At 38.7% G+C, this 25191-nt stretch overlaps 1 protein-coding gene across 1 annotated transcript; it reads left to right on the top strand.

Moving 5' to 3' along the window:
- The first annotated feature begins 9893 nt into the window (after window positions 1-9893).
- chrm4a (cholinergic receptor, muscarinic 4a) lies at window positions 9894-24558 on the top strand. Its single transcript, XM_053617336.1, has 2 exons — window positions 9894-10409; window positions 22927-24558. Exons 1-2 carry the CDS (start codon window positions 10355-10357, stop codon window positions 24408-24410), a joined length of 1539 nt encoding a protein of 512 aa, XP_053473311.1. The 5' UTR covers window positions 9894-10354; the 3' UTR covers window positions 24411-24558.
- Window positions 24559-25191: the final 633 nt, after the last annotated feature.

The raw sequence follows: 25191 nt of genomic DNA, 5'->3' as shown, positions 1-25191 counted from the left end.
CTATTCTATAGGCTGGAGGTAATTCTAATTTATATGCTACTGGATTGACTTGTTTAATGAGCCAATCAAACAAGACCTAGCTTTCATGATGGGAGTTTCAATTTCAGGTCTCATGAGGACAACCAGATAACCAGATGTAGTTGTGTGTATGGGTGGTGACGTGGGTCTGATAGATTCTTCCATCAGCGGATTGTCACGTATCGTGACGTAACGGAGATAAGGTAGGATGCAAGCGCAGTGTGAACAGTTTTATTGAGAGACACACAGGCAGGTAAATCCAGAACATGATCCAAAAACATAATCCAGTAACATGCAAAGTTCAGACGATCGGCAAACAGGCATAAACGAGGCAAGGCAGGAATCAAAGTCGTGGTCACGGGATACAGGGTCGATATACCAAACACGAAACATAAACAACAGCGAGGGACTGGTAGCGGAGAAACCAGCGTGAACTTAACAAACGAACCTAAACATGAAACATGACATGAACTATGACTATGAATCTAAACATGAAACATGACATGAACTATGACTATGAATCTAAACATGAAACATGAAACATGAAACATGAAACTATGGACTGTGACTGTGGTTATCTATCGTAAGGACTCTAAACTAATCTACTATAACTCATTCAATATTCCGCGTTGTGTGTTGGGAGTCGCGCGGTATATATGCGGAGATAATCAGCGTTGTAATAGCTGATGGCTGAGGGCAATTCAGACACACGTGAAACAACCACCAATGACAGAACGGGGAGGAGACATGACAGAAATATAAACAAATGCACGTGTCGAAATGTCACGATTGTCCACAAGGGAAAAGCAGGTGCTCGCGCACCTGCTTGTGCACGCTCGCTCACATGCTCCACAGCGCGCTGCTTAAAGGGGAACTCGTGACACGGATGGCACGTTGAAAATGTGTGTAATGTCCCAGGACTGTTTGCTCCTTTTCATCCAGTTGTTGACTGCTGGGACATTACAGGGTTCCCCAGAACTGGAAAAAAGTGGAGGTTGCTAACCCAGTACATAGTGAGACCGGTGGATGAGTTGGTTAACAAGTTTTGTGCATAGTTGGACCAGGTGAAGTAGTGGCTCCAGTCACTTTGATTTTTAGAACAATAGATTCTTAGGAACCTCTTGATCTCCTGGTTTAGGCATTTAAGTTGGCCATTAGATTGTGAATGATACCCCAATTACAGACTTTCACTGATATTCAGTCAAGAACAAAAAGGCTTGCCACACCTGTGAGGTGACCTGAAATCCACAATTGGAGATTATGTCTTCATGGAGAATCTATGGATTATGGTTAATATGGTGGTATTACCTTGAGAGTTTGGGAGGTCCATGATGAAACTGATGGCAACATGGGACTAGGGTCACGGTGGAGTAGGTAATGGGAGTTGCTGAAGTATGAACTTGGGCGCAGACAGATCAGGCTTAGACAAGCCTATCAACATTGGGTTTTTTCTTGCCACCAGATATTATTTTCCACCAGCCTTTTAGTTTTCCTAGGTGTCCAGAGCAGAGGGAAGTGTAAACCCACTGGGTTAGACAGCACATGCATTCTTTCTGGAGGACATTTTCCTCTTGAGTTCGACAGATGTCCTCCATGATATCCCAGTAGATGGGAACAGCAATGCATGACTTGGTGAGAATAAGATCAGAAAAATTCTCTACATGAGTACTGTCATGTAAACAGGATAGTGTATTGACTTTTTCATTTTTGGAACCTGGTCTATATGTCAAAGTAAATTTTACATATGTAAATTTAAAATATATATATTTAAAAAAAGAGAGCCTCTTTGCAGACTTGATATACTCCAGTTTTTTATGATCAGTGAGGATAAGGAATGGGTGTTCGAGTCCATCAAGCCAATTGATCCATTCCTCAAGTGTATTTTCATAGCCAAAAGCTCTCAGGTGCCAATACACATTTGACATGGGTGACTATAACATTGGGACAACACCAACTCAATATCAATCCTTCATGGGTACAATTCAACCACTAATGTGAGTGAGGGATCAGGATAGTGGTGGGATCAAAATATTGTCAATATATACAATCAAAGAATGGTTAAGGGAGCATTAATTAACCCAAATGGCATGACAAGACTTATAATGTCCTGATGTGGTAATGAACAGTCTTCTACTCAGTATGGGTTGTTCAGCATTATTGGATTTTGAGGGGACCTGGTGATCATAACAGAGATGATTTCAACATGTAATGCTCCAATGAGCATCTGGAGAGAGATGGTGCATTTTTGGATGTTACTGTTTCCCAGAGGAGCTTTATCTAGCATGGTTCCATCATCATACGTGGTTTGGGGGCTTTTAAGAGTAACCAGGAGTATCATTTTTGTCCATGAAGTTTCCAGGAGTTGATGAGTGCTGGAATATATTTAGACTGTGAGCACCATAATAATTTCACTGGCAGGACAATCATAGATGTAAGGTTTTTGCTCACCTGTCATGTTGTGTCTGCTTTTCCCTTACATGGCCACACTCGGCTCCATGTCCTTTTCTTCCACAGTACAGGCACATTTCACCATGGCATTATTTTTCTTCAGGTGAGAGCCTTATATTTGCTACTTGCATGGTTTCTGTCTGATGGATACGATGAAGAGGATGTGAAGAGAGTTTTCGTGCTTTAAGAAGGTTATATGTGCAAATGGCTAACTGAATAAATTGCTTGAGTGAAAGCTGGTGGAAAAGTTATGGCATACAAGTTCAGTTGTGTGACTAATTCAGACCCTGGCAAAATCCTGTTTGGCAGGTTTGGTCCAGCCACTTTATGCTGCCAATGTGCAAAGAACCAAAGCATAATTGGCATTATGTGTTTAAGAGTTAGTAATCTCCATCTGCACTTTTCCTGAGACTGGGTGGCCATACACTTCCCAGAAGTCCTGCTCAACTCAGAGAATTTTGAAAAGAACTCAGTTTAAGAGTTTGGTGAAGAAAAGACTGATCAAACATGGTGGTGGCCCAGGTGAGTCCTCTTCCAATGACTAGCACAAGGATCTGGTAAATGTCCTCAGGGAAAGGAGTGGGTGCACTAGAAAACAAGTTTGTATCAAGAATCCTTTGCATTTTCCTGGAGAGTCATCATATTTATTGCATTGAACTTAGCATGGGCAGGAGCGGTTTACTTCCAAGTTAGTGAACATGGTTGGTTACTCATGCTAGAGCCAGATGTTGTTGCACCACTGTTGATTATTTCCCCATACAGGCCTGGATGAATTCTTCTATAGCAGTGGAGATCTGGTGTAATTGTTGTGAATGAGAATCCAACAGTTGTCCCTGTGAAGGACAGAGCAGAAATCCTGTACCTCTGTTGAATCCTGTTGTCACATGAAGCCTTCTGTAACAATCTGGACTAACCCTAGGTCTATTATTACAATGATCGAAATCCAGAATTCAATCCAAAAACAGTCCAGGGTCATACACAGTAAACACAAACACTCATTACAACCCATGAGCAAATACAAAACATAGTCAAAGTCACAGTAAAGGGACTGAATATACCAAGGCAAGTTATTACCAGAATAGGGACAAATAAAAAATATGGAAAACCAGGAACAGAACCAGAAATCCATCCAGCCATCTTCTATACCGCTTATCCTTCAGGGTCATGGGGAACCTGGAGCCTATCCCAGGGAGCATCGCGCACAAGGTGAGGTACACACTGGACAGGGTGCCAATCCATCAAAACCAGAGATTATACACAGAATATCAATCCAGCATAACATGGCTAAGAACTCACACTAAAGTAGAACAATTGGCAAGGCTTCAAACCTAGCCTAATGCTCATGTCCTTTTTATATGTTACAAACAAGAAATGGCATTGACAACCAAGGTGTTAAAAAAAAGTGGTAAAACCAGCAGAGTATGGTGCCCTCTGCTGGTTTGGATGAGAAATGTCTCTAACAGACTTGCACAAAGACTTCACAAATTCACAAATATATATTCTTACAATTAAAAAACAATACCATAATACAATTTAAAGTTTTTTTTTTGTTGTGCACATTAATGCTATAGTTATTGAGGAGCAAGTGAAAGAACAAAACATTTCAGTTGTTCCATTGTAATCTGACAGCTCCCTGCTATATAGGCTCACATCTATATGCAGAAGAGATGTACTTGTGATTACAGTAGTGTCTACTTGGCTTTGCTAGCTAGCTAAACTACACGGTAAACTATCACATCATTGATTCTGATCTGTATATTTTTATTACCTGATACATTTACAGCAACACATAGAAAAAAAGTATTTTGTCCTAAATCATCCATTGAAAAACTAATTTTACCCTTAAGATTTTTTTTTTTGCGAATATGGCTCATGATACAATAAAGCATCAGCATATTTGTGCAATCTCTCTCTCTCTCTCTCTCTCTCTCTCTCTGACTCTCTTTCTCTCCTGACAGTGGATTGACTGATGCAGCATGCTCCTAATGTCCTATTTGATAATGATGTTTGCTGTGAATCAGTTCTCCCTGTGGATTGCTAATGCCACCAAATGCACATTATCTTAATAACATGCTTAATGAGTGAGGACACTTATGGCATTGTTTGCTTGTTTTGTTTTTTAATCTACCTGTTCAGCTAATAGAAGTAGGTTGGGCACACACCTTTTTTTTGGCGGGGGGGGGGGGGTAGTTTCAGGTTCTTTGTGTGCTTTTTTAGATGCATTTGAGCTAGAAAATTTGCTGAAGCCTAGAAACACACTTTATCAAACACATTTGAATGAAAGTACACTCAAAACAAACTGCTACAGTATGTCACAAAAGTGAGTACACCCCTCACATTTTTGTAAATATTTGATTATATCTTTTCATGTGACAACACTAAAGAAATGACACTTTGCTACAATGTAAAGTAGTGAGTGTACAGCTTGTGTAACAGTGTAAATTTGCTGTCCCCTCAAAATAACTCAACACACAGTCATTAATGTCTAAACCGCTGGCAACAAAAGTGAGTACAGCCCTAAGTGAAAATTTCCAAATTATGACCAAAGTGTCAATATTTTGTGTGGCCACCATTATTTTCCAGCACTACCTTAACCCTCTTGGCCATGGAGTTCACCAGAGCTTCAAGGTTGCCACTGGAGTCCTCTTCCACTCCTCCATGACAACATCACGGAGCTGGTGGATATTAGAGACCTTGTGCTCCTCCACCTTCCATTTGAGGATGCCCCACAGATGCTCAATAGGGTTTAGGTCTGGAGACATGCTTGGCCAGTCCATCACTTTCACCCTCAGCTTCTTTAGCAAGGCAGTGGTCGTCTTGGAGGTGTGTTTGGGGTCGTTATCATGCTGGAATACTGCAAACTGATTATGCTCTGCTTCAGTATGTCACAATACATGTTGGCATTCATGGTTCCCTCAATGAACTGTAGCTCCCCAGTGCCGGCAGCACTCATGCAGCCCCAGACCATGACACTCCCACCACCATGCTTGACTGTAGGCAAGACACACTTGTCTTTGTACTCCTCACCTGGTTGCCGCCACACACTCTTGACACCATCTGAACCAAATAAGTTTATCTTGGTCTCATCAGACCACAGGACATGGTTCCAGTAATCCATGTCCTTATCCTGCTTGTCTTCAGCAAACTGTTTGCGGGCTTTCTTGTGCAACATCTTTAGAAGAGGCTTCCTTCTGGGACGACAGCCATGCAGACCAATTTGATGCAGTGTGCGGTGTATGGTCTGCGCACTGACAGGCTGACCCCCCAACCCTTCAACCTCTGCAGCAATGCTGGCAGCACTCATACGTCTATTTCCCAAAGACAACGTCTGGATATGACGCTGAGCACGTGCACTCAACTTCTTTGGTCGACCATGGCGAGGCCTGTTCTGAGTGGAACCTGTCCTGTTAAACCGCTGTATGGTCTTGGCCACCGTGCTGCAGCTCAGTGTCAGGGTCTTGGCAATCTTCTTATAGCCTAGGCCATCTTTATGTAGAGCAATAATTATTTTTTTTTCAGATCCTCAGAGAGTTCTTTGCCATGAGGTGCCATGTTGAACTTCCAGTGACCACTATGAGGGAGTGTGAGAGCGATGACACCAAATTTAACACACCTGCTCCCCATTCACACCTGAGACCTTGTAACACTAACAAGTCACATGACACCGGGGAGGGAAAATGGCTAATTGGGCTCAATTTAGACATTTTCACTTAGGGGTGTACTCACTTTTGTTGCCAGCGGTTTATACATTAATGGCTGTGTGTTGAGTTTTTTCGAGGGGACCACAAATTTACACTGTTATACAAGCTGTACACTCACTACTTTACATTGTAGCAAAGTGTCATTTCTTCAGTGTTGTCACATTAAAAGATATAATCAAATATTTACAAAAATGTGAGGGGTGTACTCACTTTTGTGACATACTGTAGGTTTATGCTGGATGACTGCATGCTTTCAACTCTCAACTGCCTTGTACGGGATTGCTTTACAAATTCACTAGATCAGATGTATTCAGACTTTTTCCTATGCTTCTTAGTTTTTAAGAATTTGTGCCCCTCCAACCTGCACCACTCAAGCAAAAAAAAACTTGACAATACTCAAACTACGGCAGCACATACAATACATATAAAACACACAAGCATAACACAGTACATTTGCAATATAAACCTTTTACAAATTGCTTGTGTAAAACACTGTACAGTGAATAGTAATTGCAATGATAATTATAGTTTGATTTCCTGGTCTCTTGTTCCAGTCAGAGCTCAGACATGATCAAATAGTTTGAACAGATCAACATTTAAAATTTCAGCTGTGTGTAAGTGTTCCATGGCACATGACCATCATGTCCATACTTGGGCCTTCCCCAAACTGTTGCCACAAAATTAGAAGCATGCAAGTAATTGAGTGCCTTTGTATGCTGTAAGCATTAAAATTTCCCTTCACTGGAACTAAAGGGTCAAACCCAAACATGTTCCAGTATGACAATGCCGTGTGCACAAAGTGAGATTTGCCAAAGTTGGTGTGAAAGAACTTGAGTGGCCTTAACAGAATCCAGACCTCAACCCCACTGAACACCTTTGCCCTTCTTGCCCGACATCAGTGCCTCATCTCACTAATGCACTTATGGCTGAATGGGCAAATCCCCACAGCCATGCTCCAAATCTAGTGGTTACTCTTCCCAGAAGTGTGAAGATTAATATGACAGCAAAGGTGGAACTAAATCTGGTATTGGATGTCTAAAATTGGGTATGTATATTGCATATAGTGTGTGTGCATTGCATGCACATACATTTTAAATATATTTCTTAGCACTGATATAGTGTTGCTACATCTAAAGCCTCATACTACTGTACTCCATATAATTTCAATTTCAATTTTGGGAGTTTTGTATGGCTGTGTATTTCCCTGTGTGTTTGATTTATTAATGTTGTTTTATTTGATTCCATTATGGGGTGTCAGTAGATTCTCACTCTCTTCTGCTACATTATTATTATTATTAATAATAATAATAATAATAATAATAATAATAATAATAATAATAATAATCGTAATAATAATAATAATTTTATTAATATTATTATTTTATTTATTTTTTTACATGTGAGCATTCTCCGTTTATTGGTTACCATCAATCTCTTCTGCAGTTGCTAAGAGACAGCTCTCAGTGCACAAGATTTGTTAGTTTTGTGCTTTTTGCATGTGTGTGACTGTTTGAAGATAACCTAATGGGTCTATGGATTCATTTTTCCTCTGAGAAGTTGCTGGTGCAGAGCTGGAGCTAGATTCAGGAATGATCAGATATTTCAAGAAATTAGCTAATGTTTCCACTGGTTGAGGACCTTTGATTGAAAACCATTCAAATTGAAATCCTTCACATCTATAAACAGCACAAATATATCATCTTAGGCTGTGATTATACACAAGATGACAAGATTTTCTTGGTTTTACCTTTGTTCTGATTGTATAGTTGCTCAAAGCAGGTTTTTCAGAATCAGCAATGTACCATTTGCACTTGTTGGATTGCCAGTTATTAAGTGAGTTTATACCACAGTCCTGATTAATTCTTGATTTTGATTTTGTAGAAGTATTGATTTTCAATTTTCAGATTAATCAGATTAACAGCAGATCTTACAGTAGTTCTAGTTGCAAGTCAAATCACAGGTTTATATTATATTACTATAATATGAACATAATATTATATACATCCCACAGATGCTTGATCGGATTGAGATCTGGGGAATTCGAAGGCCAAGCAAACATCTTTTTTGTCATGTTTCTCAAATCATTCCTAAACAATTTTTGCAGTCTGCCAGGGCATATTATCCTGCTGAAAGAGGCCACTACCATTAGGGAATACTGTTGTCATGAAGGAGTGTACTTGGTCTGGTGGTACATGTGGTCAAAGTAACATCCACATGAATTCCATGACCCAAATTTTCCCTGCAGTACATTGCCCAGAGCTTCACACTTCCTCCACTGACTTGACTTCTTCCCATAGTGAATCCTGGTGCACTCGGCAATACACATGATGTAAAAGAAAAGGCACCCATTACCCTGTCACTGGTTCACTGGTTCTCCTTCCTTGGACCACTTTTGGTAGGTACTAACCACTGCATACTGGGAACACCCTACAAGTCCTAGCACTTTGGAGATGCTCTTACCCAGTCGTCCAGCCATCACAATTTGGCCCTTGTCAAAGTCACTCAGATCCTTATGCTTGCCCATTTTTCCTAGTTCTAACACAACAACTTTGAGAATTGATCATTCGCACCCTGTGAAAAGTTTGTCAGGCTTTTTCTAAGGAGCATTTTTTTTTTTAAACAAAGTCTAATCTGGCCTTTCTGTTCTTGAGTGTTACCAGTGGTTTTCATCCTAAAGTAAACCATCTGTATTTACATTCATGAGGGCATATCTTGATTGTAGACTTTGACAAAGACATGAACAGCTACCAAATGCAAATTCAACACATGAAATCAATTTCAGAACTTTTATGCCCTTCATTTTTAATGAAATAAAGAGGAAACAGGCCACACCTGTCCGTAAAACTGCTTATCAGTCAATTGTCCAATTACTTTTGAGCCTAAGAAAATGGAGGGACTCTGTAAAAAATAAATGTCTGTAATTCCTAAACGGTTACTGCAATATTTTTGTTAAACTCCTTGAATTAAAGCTGAAAGTCTACACTGAGTGTAACTTATGACGTTAGTCAGTGACCCCATTACAATGACCCCTCTCCCACCATGTCACATTTTTCAATCTGTGTTGGATCTGATCAAATCTCTGGCTGCTGTGTGACTGCTTCTTCGCTTCTTTGCTAGATACGGAAATAATACTTTGGCACTCTGTGCTCAGGGTACAGTTGTGCTGGTACAGTTGTGTTGGTACAGTTCGCACCAGAATGAACAGCAAGTGTACAACAACATCGTCCTAGCTGTTTGTATTGGCATCTGAGCATTCAACAAGTTTTTATTTGACTCATTGTCACAGCTGTGGTTTATTAATAGTTCTCCAGGCCAATTTATAATAAACTCTCCCTCACACAGCGAACTAGCCTATGGGTCGTAAATGAGTGTTGACACCAGCAATCCAACAATGTTGAGTGAGTCCATGCAGTGTTCATTTTTATCCAGTCGGACATGAACAGTAATTGACGCGGAGTACTGTTACTATGGCTCTAAAGCGCGCGCTGTGAGATCCGAGCTGTCCACTTGTGATGGTGCTGAAATGGGCTCCGTACAAGCGTTCCAGCCTAAGCCGCTGTGTACAAAATAGCTGGGTGGTTCAAAAGTAGTAACACGACAAAATATAAAATGCTCGAGCCACCACATTCCATGAGTTTTACGATATCTCAATGAACCGATAAGTTAATAAATTTTTTTTTAAAATAATAATAAAAAAGGCATATGTAATTTTTTTAGGTGACTGGCGGAGATGGTGGCTGTGCGCTTCGGGTTTTATGTGTGGTACGGGGAGGAAAAGTACAGTTGGTCTTTCATTCTAACACTAGCACTCTTCACTGCGTGCTGAAAACTGTGGGTCGCGCGGACCGACGGCTTCCGTGGTGATTGGTTGGTAATGGATGACATCACTAACTCTCATCCGCATTAAATTCCTTGAAAAGACGTCGAGATCTCGTTCAACATCTGGCGACTCACAAAAACTCCAGTGAAAAGAGGCTCAGTTTCGTTAGCAGTCAGGCGGAAATGGCTGCTGTACTCACGAGTGGTGGGGGCCTCGCGTGCTCAAAGCGCGTGACGGGGAGAGCAGAGTAGCTGGAACATGAGGAGAGCACTTTTAACAGGGATAAGGAGAAACTACGCAGTGTGAACCAACTGGATTTTGATGTTTTTCCTTTTGCCCTGATATGCATCTTTAATAATCATGCAACATGAATGTAACTAACAGCACAGGAGCGGACGGATCTGCGCCCTGGAACTTTACCGGTGAGTAAAAAAGCTTGGAGAACGCGCTCGAATATAACGACCCCTGAACTGATCAGTGTGTGGTAAAGATATACACGCGCGCGCGTGTGTGTGTGAGAGAGAGAGAGAGAGAAAGAGAGAGAGAGAGAGAGAGAGACGAAACCCTGCGAGTGCGAGTAAACCGTTGTTGATTTTAAGTTTCTAGTAGTTTACACTTTTAGCAAAGTTTAGCTTAATTATTAGAATTAAATGTAATTGTTTATCATTAAGTATTCCAGGAGTCGAGTTTCCTGCACTTTAGAAACGGCGTTCATTTCCTTCAAATAATAAACTTATATAACGATATAAACCATATAGAATCATATAGACACTTTTAATACAACGCAGGACCCAGAACATTATATTAAATTATATTATATTATATTATATTACAAAATGATGTAAAGATTCAAACTGACTGTTGCTTCACAAACTCGGAGATAAGCATTCTATGAAACGTCTAAACAAGTCACTATATTAAGATTGAGTTTGGCTCTGGTCTTCCACCTGGACCAGTGAAAAACAGGGATGAGGCTATTTATGTAATATATGTATATATTATGTGTGTGTGTATATATATATATATATATATATATATATATATATATATATATATATATATATATATATATATATATAATATTCTAATGGTCCTCTCTTGATCTAAATTTCTCTATTAAATTATAAAGTTACATTTTAAGAAATTCAGATCACTTTGACTGGTTGGGCTTTACAACTACAATAAATGAGGGATATTTTCAGGGTAGACACTTAACTATTAAAATGAAGATCCGTATTTCATACCTATATCATAGAATAGGTTGTATATAATATGGAGGTTATATCCATGTATAAAACATTCCTGAATCTCAAAAAGAAAAATCTCAACTTATGATTAGTATTTAGTCTTATTGGTGTCTTTGCATATGGCTGTATGGCTTTGTTCTTTAAAGATTTGAACTGGACAGTAATCATTTTGTCTTTTAGTTTTTCTGGTCTAAAAAGTATAGGCTAACTTCAATATTTCCAGTTATTCATGCCCATGCCTATTCTACACTACATGTAAAGGTTCAAGTCCTTTCAGAGCAAGCCTCCAACACTTGGTATGTTTATCTGTTTATCTGCATATATGATTACCTGTTTCTTACACAGAAGTCATTTAATAATTTTTCTAAAGGGTTGGGGGAACAGCTTAATGAAAATCTTCCACTGCAACAGTAATTTCTTCTGTAAGCATTGGCTTTACCAGAAACAAACATTCCCCTGTTTAGAGGAGAGGAATGAAAAGTGGGGGACAACTGCAAAATTATAAGTGGAATTGCAGGGAGTTTTTTCTTCATACTTTCTTGTTGGCTGTTTGCAAATTAGGGATTTAAACTAGGATGAGTGCTGTCAGGGAGAGTCATAAGAGTGGAGGACATGCAGAGAAAAAGGGTTTTTGCTCTCATTGACATGCAAAGCTCTAGTATCTTGCTCTGCCCTATTCTGCATCTCTCTCTCTCTCTCTCTCTCTCTCTCTCTCTGTCTCTCTCTCTCTCTTGCCCTGTCACACTCACTCACACACACACATGTGCACGCAAGAACATATGCGCACAAACACACACACACAAACACATACACACACACAACTGTGAAAACTGTCCATTTTATATATTTTATTACTGTGCAGTTTATATTTGTCTGTATCTCTATACCGCAGATGAAACTTTCTTTTCCAATCACGTATAGTTCAGTCATGTCTGTGTGGATTGGAGAGATTCCTCTGTCATTGTTTTATCAGCTTTTTTCTTGCTCTTTATGCACCTCTATCCCTTCAATGTCTAATTCTTAACCTAGTTTACAAAGTAAAATATGCCGTGCTGCTGCCTTCCCTTGCCAATTAGCTATAGATGCTTACACAAACACAAACATATACACACTAAAGGCAGTGGGACACACACACACACACACACACACACACACACACACACACACACACTAAATAAAAAATATAGGCTATACCTGGAAAAAAAAATTGATTCTCATAGAGATGACATCTAAAAGGATTTTGAGCTAGAGAGCCATTCTAAAGATCTCAGTCAAAACCACATAATCTGAATGGTTTAACTCCTGGCTGGCAACAAAAGTTTAAGTCTCAATTGTTGATTATTAAATTATTATTAATATTATTTTATTTATTTAAGTTAAAGCCCTGAATTAGCCTGGTAGTGAAAGGCATATTTTCAGACCACATGCACAAATACCAAGCAGTGGTGATGTCAAACCGAACACTTCCAGAACAGTGTAGGATAAGTTAACTTAATCACTCTGAGTGCCTACCAGATCAATTTTGTACCCGTTTGGTTCACTACTGAGAGAAGGCTACTAAGAGAAGGCTGTGTTTAATACTTGTTTTAGAGAGAGGGAGAGAAAGAGCTGTGAAAGGAAGAGAGTAATGAGTACATGAGATCAACAGAAAACATTGAAACTAGTGAAGATCTTATGACATGTACAGTACAGAGCTACACTCTCTCTCTCTCTCTCTCTCACACACACACACACACACACACACACACACACACACACACACACACACACACACACACATCTGTTTCAGGTTTGCCTGAACTTTGCAATATTGCTTAATCATGAGAAGCAGGCAACATCCTTTTTCTTTAGGAAATGCTTTGAACAAAGGCAACATGGAGTGCACACTCTGTGCATCTTGGTGTTTCTAATTAATTCTGCCTCACTGCCTTAGGTAAGATCCGTTCTAGAAGAGTGTGCTCAGCATTGCCAGCTGGTAACTGGAGAGTAATAGGAGGGTCCCAGCAGAGAGGGGAAACTTTAAAGTTGCTGCAGATACAATGTGTCACAAGAGACTGTAGTAATCCTTGCACACATTTTACCCTTTATAAATGAAACACCTGAGCTCTTCTTATAAGGTATCTGAGGAACGTTATGCATGAATGACATACAGACTTGACATGTAATGAAAATTAGTAATATTCAGATGAGAACAGATGGAATTAACAATGTTTTGAAACAATGTCTATCGTTTCAAGTTAAAGAAAGAAGATTTACTTGATTCTTGTTTGAATACCTTGAAAACCTGAAAAGCTCAAAGTATGGTTTTTGTGAGTATGTGTTTGTATTCATTCCCTCACTTTAATAACTGCTTTATCCTGGTAAGGGTCATGGTGGATCTGGGGCCTATCCTAGCAACACAGGGCATAAAGTGGGATACACCTGGATGGAATGCCAGTCCATCTCAGAGCATCATTCACACACACACATTTGCACACTCATTGACACCGAGGAGCAATTTAGCATAGACACTCCACCTCCTGGCATGTTTCTTGAACTGTGGGAGGAAACCAGTAAACCAAGCATCAACACTGTTCCAAACTTCATTGTTGTTCTTTATTATTATTATTACTATTCAGTCATTCATTAATTTTTGCTACCTGTTTCATCTAGTTCACAGAACAGTACATACACATGCACACGCACACACACACACACACACACAAGTTTGGTATTTATATCTAGTTGCTGCTTGCTACATCCCAGTGCTCTTTGTTGACAGCTTATATAACAGAGTGAGTCTAGCAGCACTACAAGACTCTCTGGTACCATATTGTCACTCTCAGGAGAAAAGGTTTAGATTATATCACCAACAGTAGTTGCTGAGCTATTGTTTTGCATCTAGGGACACTCATAAAACACCAGTAATCCCAGAATATGTGTGTTGTAGTTTTTGGGGCAGTGGTGGTTTAGCAGTTAAGGCTCTGGGTTACTGATCGGAAGGTCGGGGGTTCAAGCCCCAGCACTACCAAGCTGCCACTGTTGGGCCATTGAGTAAGGCCCTTAACCCTCTCTGCTCCAGGGGCGCAGTATCATGGCTGACCCTGCGCTCTGACCCCAGCTTCCTGACAGGCTGGGGTATGCGAAGAAAACAATTTCACTGTGCTCTACTGTATATGTGACCAATAAAGAGTCATTATTTAAATGAGCACAGTGTAACCATTATTATCAGAAAACAGTCAGTCCAGTTTAAAAAAAAAGTTCACTGCAAGTACCACACTGTCCATTCTACAAATCAGGTCTAGTGTGTAGCTTATAAAATTCTTGATAATCAGGCACTGCTTAATAAGTTGGAGGTTCCAGCCCCAGCACTGCCAAGTTGCCATTGTTGGGCCCTTGAGCAAGGCCCTTAACCACATCTGCCAAGTGGCTTGCCCAAGGACTCTTCGGCACATGGATTCATGTGGGCCAGGAATCGAACTGCCAACCCTACGATTAGTGGACAACCCGTTCTCCCACCTGAGACACAGCCACCCCTATACATACTTCTAAAAAAAAATTTACCCTGAAGAGTTAGTCAACTCTTGTGTAAATATCTTTTTTGAATACTGAAGATTTATGAGCTAAGTATGACTTGCATTCAACAGAAAATAAACTTATTTGGGTATTTGACTGTTGGCTTCCTCACTGTTGGTCTGCTTGACTTAATATGATTAAAGATGACAAATTTCTTTTTAAGTAAGCTGTCCATAATCATTCTTGCAATCCTGGCCACAAAGCCATAAGCCTTCTTTTAATCACAGAACTCCACCAACGCTAATTCTACATGCCTCTGTCATTTATCAACCCACCAATTCTCCAATTTCTTTTTATCTTAAGTTTCCTCAATAATAAGAGGGAGGAATTAGAAGCCATTGAACAGTAAGCACATAATAGACATTACAACCCAGACATTCATTTACTTGTCATTAATTCATTCTAACAGGGACTGATTTGTATAGCCTTCAGGGTTTGTATCCATGGTGATTTCATTGTATAAAGGCATGGGATTATAATACATTACTACTGGTTTTGTAATACATTACTACTGAATGTCCCATTATGTTCTATGGTACTGTAGCCATGGAAGCTAGTCAGTGACATGAATATTCAAATTCTTTTTACTGTAGCCATGGAAGCTAGTCAGAGATGTGAATATTCACTCTTAAATATAAACTCTTTTTAATAGCATGCAGGTTGTTAAAAATGTTAGATCTGAACTGGATAGTGGTAGCATGCTAGCTAAAACACAGAGCAATAAATATATAACACTAAGGCAAACTGATTCATTCTTGCCAGAGATTATGTATATCACCAGCAAACTAATTTGACTTCTCCAGCTAAACAACTTCTCCACTGGGTAATGATACCAATTTCACAGTGAAGAAATATCATCTATCATTCCTATCAAATTAGAAAACAAATAAATGACTTACCTATTTAGTAAGAAAAAAGCTATCACTCCTAAACAAATTTTCCTTTTACAGTATCATATTGACTCACTTTGACTCCAATTTGTTAACTCTCTCACATGCTTTTTCTCTCTCTCTCTCTCTCTCTCTCTCTCTCTCTCTCTTTACCTTGATTGTGTGTCAACTTCAGTGTGTCACTGGATTTGTATGCCTGAAGTTGGGGCATGATAACATTTAACATAACCGAGTTGGTGTATGTTATGTGCGTATGACATGAAATTACCCACCAATTCCAGACTGACACTCCTGACACAGCACGGGCTGTGAATTACTATTACAGGTTTGTCAGGGTTCAGGGATATCATGTTATAGATCATGTGCCAACATTTTATTCCTTATTTCCACAATCCTTAATATTTTATTAAGAATTGTACCTTAAAGACATGTAAATGTACAGTACTGTTCATCTAAGAGCGAAACAGGGTTGTGACCTTTCATACAACTGAGGAAGTGTTCATAAATAGTTGAGCTCAAACTCAAAGCCCTCACCCACACCATATCTAAAGACCAACACAACTTGCCATTACACACCTGCAGCCTTAGATTCACTGAGGAGAAAATAGCATTGTTATGCAACAGAAAAGTGTGTCATATGCTAATGAATGCATACTTCACTAGGCAATACACAGGGAAATTTGTACACGTGTAGACGTACAATGTGCTTTTAGTTTATACAAAGGCATAAGTGCTGCTGATATCTTCTGTTTTTGTGTATATCTCACACTAAATTGTTTCAGAAATTAAAACAAAATCTAAGATAAAACAAAGACAGCCTGAGTAAATACAAAATACAGTTCTTAAATGATAATGTTATTTATTGAAGCAAAAAAGTTATCCAATACCAACTTGGCCTGTGTTACTAATTCCCCAAATCTGTGAAACTGCATTCGTAATGTGGTTCAGCTGGACTAGACACAATCAGGCCTGATTACTGCAAACCCTGTTCAATCAAATCAACACTTAAATATAACTTTTTCAACAGCATGAAGATGGTTAAAATGTCTTAGCCAGTAGCACTCTGTGCCAAAATGGAAAGAAATTCCATAAATGATGAGGAAGAAGGTGATTTAAATACATCAGTCTGGGAAGGGTTACAAAGCTATTTCAAAGGCTCGGGGACTCCAAAGAACCACAGTGAAAAAATTTGGAACAGTAGTCAACCTTTCCAGAAGTGACCGACCTTCCAAAATTCCTCCAAGAGCACAACAACTACTCATCCAGCAAGTCACAAAAGACCCAAGGACAACATCAAAGGACCTACGGAGCCTCTCTTGCATCAGTAATGGCTTCCATGGAAGTGTGGTGAGGCAAAAACCACTGCTAACCCAGAAGATCATTAAGACTTGTCTGAATTTTGCCAAAACACACCTGTAAGTTGACACTATAGCGCAACTGGTCTCCAGTTATCGGAAGCATTTGGCTGCAGTTATTGCTGCTAAAGGTGGCACAACAAGATTTTAAGTTTAAGGGGGCAATTAGTTTTTCACACTGGTGATAGGTGTTGGATAACTTTTTTTGCTTCAATAAAAAAAAAACAACAAAAAATGTATTATGTGTTTACTCAGGTTGCCTTTGTTTTATTTAGTTTATGTACTATTTAGTTTGAGATATACACAAAACAGAAGAAATAAGGATGGAGCAAACACTTTTTCAAAGCACTCTAGTTCTACTAGTCTGAACTACAGGGGGGATATCATATTCAAGTTATATAAATTCTTTTAAATAATCAAATAATTAAATAATCTTCAATAAGTGTAAGAGACAAGTTTGGAAATGCTCAGCTCATTAGTTGAACAATCAAAGAAAATCAATACAGCATCATGCTTCAGTCTGTTTAAAGCGATAGAGAGTATAGTACTTGTTCTTACAACAGCCCTTGCACAGAGTCTACAGGTATAATAAAAACAGTATAAGTACTCAATTACCCTTTTGCATTCCCCTAAAGTACAATTAATCCAAACTGACCGCGGCAGTGGTGGCTTGGCAGTTCGGTTGGGGGTTCAAGCCCCAGCACTCCCAAGCTGCCATGCCCTTGAGCAAGGCCCTTAACCCTCTCTGCTCCAGGAGTACTGTATCATGGCTGACCCTGATTCCTGACATGCTGTGGTATGCAAAGAAAAGAATTTTACTGTGCTATAATGTATATGTGATCAATAAAGACTCATTATTATAATCTGTAAAGACATATATAGTACTTTTAAAATAATTCTGTAAAGAGAAAACTAAAACACAGCAATAAAATAAGCAATTTTTAAAATATTTTTACATTATTTTCCCTTTATATTTCATCAATATCAAGCTTTTTATAATTTTCATAAAATTGAATGTGTACCCTACCACTATGCCCTGGGAAACACTAGAAAACACTAGAAAAGCCCAGAGTTAGAAATGTCAGCAAGGTCCGTATTATGTGAGTGTGTATGTGATTGTGCCCTGCGATGGACTGGCACCCTGTCCAGGGTGTACCCCGCCTTGTGCCCGATGCTCCCTGGGATAGGCTCCAGGCTCCCCGTGACCCTGAAAAGGAGTAAGTGGTAGAAGATGGATGGATGGATATATATATATATATATATATATATATATATATATATATATATATATATATATATATATATATTGGAGGAAATAAGTATTGAATGCGTCAGCATTTTTTTCAGTAAATATATTTCCAATGAGGCTATTCACATAAAATTTTCACCAGACTTTGGTATTAACTCAAGAAATCCACACATATAAAGAGATCCAAATATTAAAGTCCATAAATTAAGTTATGTGTAATTTAGTGGAATGACACAGGAAAAATGTATTGAACACGCTATCTGAAATTTATTTAATACTTAGTGAAGAAGCCTTTGTTTGTAATGACAACTTCAAGACTCTTCCTGTATGAAGAACGTAATGGGCCGCAGGTTTTTTATTCAGGTGTGATTTTGGCCCATTCTTCTAAAGATATTGTCTTTAAATCTTGTTCAATTGGATTCAAGTCAGACCACTTACTGGGCCATTTTAACACCTTGATTTTTTTCTCTGAGCGTTTCCTTTGCTTTATGCTTTGGATCATTGTCCAAATTTGATCATTACATATATATATAAATATATATTGGAAATAATAGAGGTCAACTGCAATAGGAGAAAAAGCAGAGTAGATCGGCTTTTTTTATATGATAAAATGTAGCTCCACATTACTAGAATGCTATTTTAATAATTGTCATCAAGGTAATTTATACCAAGATGCAAAGATTATTTGATGTTAGATTGTACCTTAATTAAATAAATAACAAGTTTGTGCCATCACTGCTCCTACTGCTATCCATCAACCAGTCATGAGCATGTTGTACAGATCTCGCATTTTGTTTATCTTATTTAGTAAATTTTCTTATTCCCCCTTAAAATCAATTCCTAGTTATGCCACTATGCATATGAATGTAAACTTTGTTTTGTTTTTGTATCCAGACGTTTCCCCTAGCGGTTGGATTGTGCATCTTTCATAAATTAGACAGTGAAATATGGACATTTGCTCTTAATTGGATGCATACAGCCTTGCCCTGCTACTGGGGCACATTTCCTCCTGTCAGGAGATAATGACAAGTGTGCTGATAAAATCAGAATAGGAGGAGAGAAAAGACTGAGGTCATCTGTTAAACATTAAACGTTAATCTTACTGCTGAGGTATAATATTACAGACTAGCAACATGCAGCATAGAAACATGGTGATTTCATTTGCAAATGATCAGATATAATAAAAAATAATTGACACACATTCAAATAAATATAAAGCCATAAAGTAGAGTAACATAGTTGATCCAATGTGTCAGGTGAAGATTTAAAATGACCCATAACACTGATGTTACCAAATACAGTGGTGTTTGAAAGTGAACCCTTTAAAATGTTCTATAGTTCTGCATAAATATGGCCTTAAACATCATCAGATTTTCACGTCACAAAGTGCATACACAAAGTAGATAAAGAGAACACAATTTATAAAATGAGACCAAAATATTATACTTGATCATTTATTTATTGAGGATAATTATTTATTGCCATGTACACCATTGGTGTTCAGTGTTCTCCTAATGGTGGACTCATGAACATTAACATTACCCAATGTGAGAGAGGCCTTTAGTTTCTTAGAAGCTATACTGGGTTCCTTTGTGACATCATAGACTATTACAAGTCTTGTTCTTAGAGTGATCTTTGTTGCTCCCCACTCATGGGTAGGGTCTTGAATTTCTCTATTTGTACACAATCTGTCTGACTGTGAATTGGTGGAGTCCAAACTCTTTAGAGATGATCTAATCTTTTCCAGCCTGATGTGCATTAAAAAACTCTTTTTCTGAGCTCCTCAGAAAGCTCCTTTGTTAAAACCTTGTTTTGTTTTGTTGCCATGATTCAGTTCCACAAATGTTTTGTGAAGATCAGACTTTGATAGATCCCTGTTCTTTAAATAAAATACGGTGCTCACTCACCCCTAATTGTCATTCCATTGATTGAAAACACCTGACTCTAATTTCACCTTTAAATTAAATGCTAACCCTAGAGGTTAACATACTTTTTGCCACTCATAGATATGCAATATTGGATCCTTTTCCTCAATAAATAAATGACAGTGTATAATATTTTTGTCTCATTTGTTTAAATGGGATCTCTTTGTCTACTTTTAGGACATATGTGAAAATCTGATGATAAAATCTGAGGGTCAGACATTCTCACACGTCGTGTGCATATTTCATCCACGTGTCAGTTGCATTCAAGCAAGTGGAAAGTCAGCTATAAGTCTTCGTCAGATTTACCATAAAGGCATAGACAGCATCATCTGAACACCAGGGACTAATTAAAGATTTTTCACTGGGAGTGCCTCCATATAACACAATGGTTCAGAAGGGGAATCTAGACTTGGTGTTGAGCAGTTTGTGCAACTTGCCAGTTGAAACAAAAGAAGATGCAGATTTAAAAGTGCCTTTATCATTACGGCCAGACAAGTCAGCAAATTACAAGAATTACATTCAATGTCTTTGCTGGGGACAGGAGTTAAAATATATCACTGCAAAGATATTGCCACTGCTGCATATTAATAAACCTATATGAGAATGTGTTCACGTCAGCCTTGTGTACAGTGCGGGTTCTCAAGCTCTATGTGGAAGTGACTTCCTGCTAGTGGGTTACTGACCAGATTTTTCTGTGCCGTGGGGAGAACCATAAAGGGCTTCTATTCCCTAAAGACAGGTTAGCCTGCTGGGCAAAGGAAGTGATTGAACAAGCATACCTGGATGCAGGTCAAGTGATGCCATCTTCCCACCCTGGCAGTCCTTCACTCACTAGTAGATCCATGGTTACATACAGATCTGTCCATTATAATTTTCACAAGAAAAAATAACAAAATACTTAAACTGTAGTCTCTCACATTGTAGCTGTAGTTTTTGTTGAAGCCATGCATTCAACAAATATGCCTGACTTTATGAAGAGTCATTGTATCATTGAAATGGTTACTTACCCAAGATCTATTCTGAGTGTCTTCAAAGCTCACATTCAACTACAGCACAGAAATGTCACTATAGTTCCAAGAAGTACACCCACCGTTACTTTTCATTATCCAACCCCTGCTACACTACACTGCTACATTGATAAGGTAGATGAGTAAGTCAGAGGCAGAGGTTGATTTAAAAAGCCTAGTGACTGGAATATTAGGTTTTGTAGTGGTAATGGAAGTTATAACTGATCATAAATACTCTACTATTGCCCATTTTATTCCATTATATATTTAAAATATTAAAGAAACACATTTTATTTTATATAAACCCCAGACACTTGACTGTAATTGAGTAATAAAATAATGATATAGTATAAAGGTTATCAAAATGCCTGGAGAGAAAAAAATGAATTAAGTGAAGCTAGACTGATTCTATGAGAATAGAAACTGCATCAAAGTAGGACTGATTGATTGATGAAGAGAGTACTTTTCATCAATTAATCATGTCGACTTATAACTAACTAAAAGGTCCCTTGCAATTTGAAATTATATTTCTGATTTTTATTTAATGAGGTTTAGCACCTGTCAGTACAATCAGAATTGCACAGCAATTGCTGATTCATAGCTGCTAAAGGGCGAACAGTGTCTTGTTCTTTTGGCTGTATATAATGTGCCAGAGTTACATTTGTGAAGCCCTTAAATTAATGGCTAGATCACTTAAAAACCAAAGACCCAGTGATCTGAAAGTACAGCAACATAAAAGAGGGAAAAGAGGGATGTGGGAGTCAGAGAGGTTTCAAAAGGAATAGGTTATAGAATATCAACCCCTACTGAGGGAAAGATAATTCTGCTTCATTGTAATGGGTGGAGAAATTAGGAGATGAAATGAATATTTATGTAGGTTTATAAGTGTTATTCTTGGTTTAGAATGTAGCTTTATTCCACTTGACCAGTCTCTGTGGTTGAAGCTCTGTCTACTACCTGTTTACTCCCTGTTTACTCATTCTTACCATGGTGTATTTCGCTCTGACACCTCTGGCATGTTGTTATATTTATTATTGTTTATTATTATTATTATTATTATTATTATTATTATTATTATATTGTAATAGTAGCAGTAGTAGTACAATTATTATTATTATTATTATTATTATTATTATTATTATTAAATTAACCTGAAGTACCAAACCCCTGAAACAAGGTAACATAAATGTAACCACTAGAGGGAGAAATATTTGGGAGGGTACAAAGCCTTAAAACACTCACAAAATAGTCCTAGTATCTTTAATACAAATATTGCCATAGGATTTGAATTCAAACAGACTCGTGGGGTAAATTAATATCAATGGGAGTATTTGTTGTAATTAGATAATTTCTTAAGGAATGGCATCTATCCAGACTAGACAAAAATATTACTATGGAGAACACTATTAATCTGTTATGTGCCAGATACTCCTCATTTTTACACTTGTCCTCTCTTGCTAGCACCCACACTCTAGTCTGAGTTCTGATAATTTCATATTCAGATTATCTTGAAGTAAATGACTGTTACATTAAAATTTTAACTGTTATCCTGTACTCTGGATTAGAAAGCTGAGATGCTAAACTGTACCTCTGGTTTTTTTTATAATCCAATCTTTTTGTGCTTCACTTTCTCTCTCTCTCTCTCTCTCTCTCTCTCTCTCTCTCTCTCTCTCTCTCTCTCTCTCCATGTGTGTGTGTGTCTGTGTTTTAGGTTCTCTTAGTAACTTGTCAAGTAATGATAATCTCAGCTGTGACAAAAGCAGCACAAATGGCTCGTGTACAGCTGCTGAGGTCACTGGGAGCCCATACAAGACAGTGGAGATGGTCTTCATTGCATTGGTTACTGGATCAATCAGCTTTGTCACCGTGGTGGGTAACATCCTGGTAATGCTGTCAATTAAAGTCAACCGACACCTCCAGACTGTCAACAATTATTTCTTGTTCAGCTTGGCATGTGCAGACCTCATCATTGGTGTGTTCTCAATGAATCTCTACACTGTATATATCTTGAAGGGCTACTGGCCACTTGGCCCTGTGGTGTGTGACCTTTGGTTGGCTCTTGACTATGTTGTCAGCAATGCCTCTGTCATGAATCTGCTGATCATCAGCTTTGATCGCTATTTTTGTGTAACCAAACCACTAACGTACCCAACACGTCGCACAACCAAGATGGCTGGTCTGATGATTGCCTCGGCCTGGATCCTCTCCTTCATCCTGTGGGCTCCTGCTATTCTCTTCTGGCAGTTTATTGTAGGGGAACGTACTGTGGAACCGGGAGCATGCTATATCCAGTTTCTCTCTAACCCTGTGGTCACATTTGGCACAGCAATTGCTGCATTCTATCTTCCAGTGGTCATAATGACAGTGCTGTACATTCACATCTCCTTAGCTAGCCGCAGCCGTGTGTCAAAGCAAAAGCCGGAAGCTAAGAAGGAGAAGAAAGGCTTGAGGTCTGCTGGACTGCTGAAGAGTCACATACTAAGGCAGAACAACAATAATCAGTCTCCTCCCAAGCCCAGCCTGGATACATGCAGCACAGCTGAAACCATGAAAAATGGACAGCTAGATGAGACCATGGTCCCCAATAAAGCTGATGGCAACATTCAGCATGAGGAGAAGGAGAGCTCAAATGATTCCAGCACAGCCAGCATTGCACCCAAAGAACCCAAGGAAAGAGCCAACAATGAAAGCACCTCACAGAAAGGTCTGACATCTGGTCTTGCCCCTATTCCCAAAATCAACCCAGCCTCTAAATGGTCCAAGATCAAGATTGTCACCAAGCAGGCAGGAGATGAGTGCATCACAGCTATCGAGATAATTCCCCCAGAAAGTGGTACAGAGGGCCGCTCTATCCCAATCAACCGGCCACGCACAGTGGTACGCAAGTTCGCCAGCATTGCCCGCAGCCAGGTGAAAAGGAAAAGACAGATGGCGGCCCGTGAGAAGAAAGTGACAAAGACAATCTTCGCCATCCTTCTGGCCTTCATCATTACATGGACGCCATATAATGTGATGGTCCTTATCAGCACGTTCTGTCAGTCGTGTGTGCCGGACACAGTCTGGGCCATTGGCTACTGGCTTTGCTATGTCAACAGCACCATAAACCCAGCCTGCTATGCTCTGTGCAATGCCACCTTTAAAAAGACCTTCAAGAACCTTCTCATGTGCCAGTACAAAAACATTGGAACCAGGTGAACTGGATCTACTCCAATGGATTCCAATGGATAATTGGGTTGTCCCCAGTATTCTAGCCCAAAGTCTCTGATGCACTGGAACCTGGACTGTATCATGTAGTATCGTGTATGAGGCTTTGATGCATAGTGCATTGTGCAGTTTCATTCAGAACTGTAAAAAAAAAAAAAAAAAAAAAAATTGACAAAAATGAAAGGCTGATTCTACAGACTGTACACTTGGTTGTATGAACATCAGATCAGAGGATCTCATCTGCTGCTGATAAATACATTTGTATATAATGTTGCTCTGCTTATATGCACTGCCAAGTCCATCACCAAATCATATGATGTGCATTAATTGAATGAAAGGACCAAAAAAAAAGGTCATATAATGTTCATTGGTGCAGAAAGATAATCCAAAACATGCACATTAAAGTCTAGTATTAGAACAATAATATTACTAAAAGTGTCAACAGTGTGTCTGTTCATGCTAAGGACAAATACTGATATGCCACTTGTGTTTGATAAAGACAATGTAACACTGAGGAATATTGATGAAATGTGGTGAGAAATGCTTTTCCAAGATTAGATCTCAACTTGTTATGATAAAGAACAGTCCATATATAAAAGGGCATGTCTGTATGAGACAAATCTATGGCATTTTTAACTAGGTGAGGGTGTGTGTGTGTGTGTGTGTGTGTATATATATATATATATATATATATATATATATATATATATAATATATAACTTGCTTAATATATACTCCTACAAGTAAATTTTACTTCCTGCATTTTATATGT

Source organism: Ictalurus furcatus, chromosome 27, assembly GCF_023375685.1.
Source record: "Ictalurus furcatus strain D&B chromosome 27, Billie_1.0, whole genome shotgun sequence".
NCBI lineage: Eukaryota > Metazoa > Chordata > Actinopteri > Siluriformes > Ictaluridae > Ictalurus > Ictalurus furcatus.
This window is presented reverse-complemented; position numbering and strand designations above follow the sequence as displayed.

Coding starts and splice junctions, on each gene's coding strand:
- chrm4a (XM_053617336.1), top strand. CDS start 10,355: ATGAATGTAACTAACAGCACAGGAGCGGACGGATCTGCGCCCTGGAAC. Junction 10,410..22,926: donor TGCGCCCTGGAACTTTACCG/GTGAGTAAAAAA, acceptor TCTGTGTTTTAG/GTTCTCTTAGTAACTTGTCA.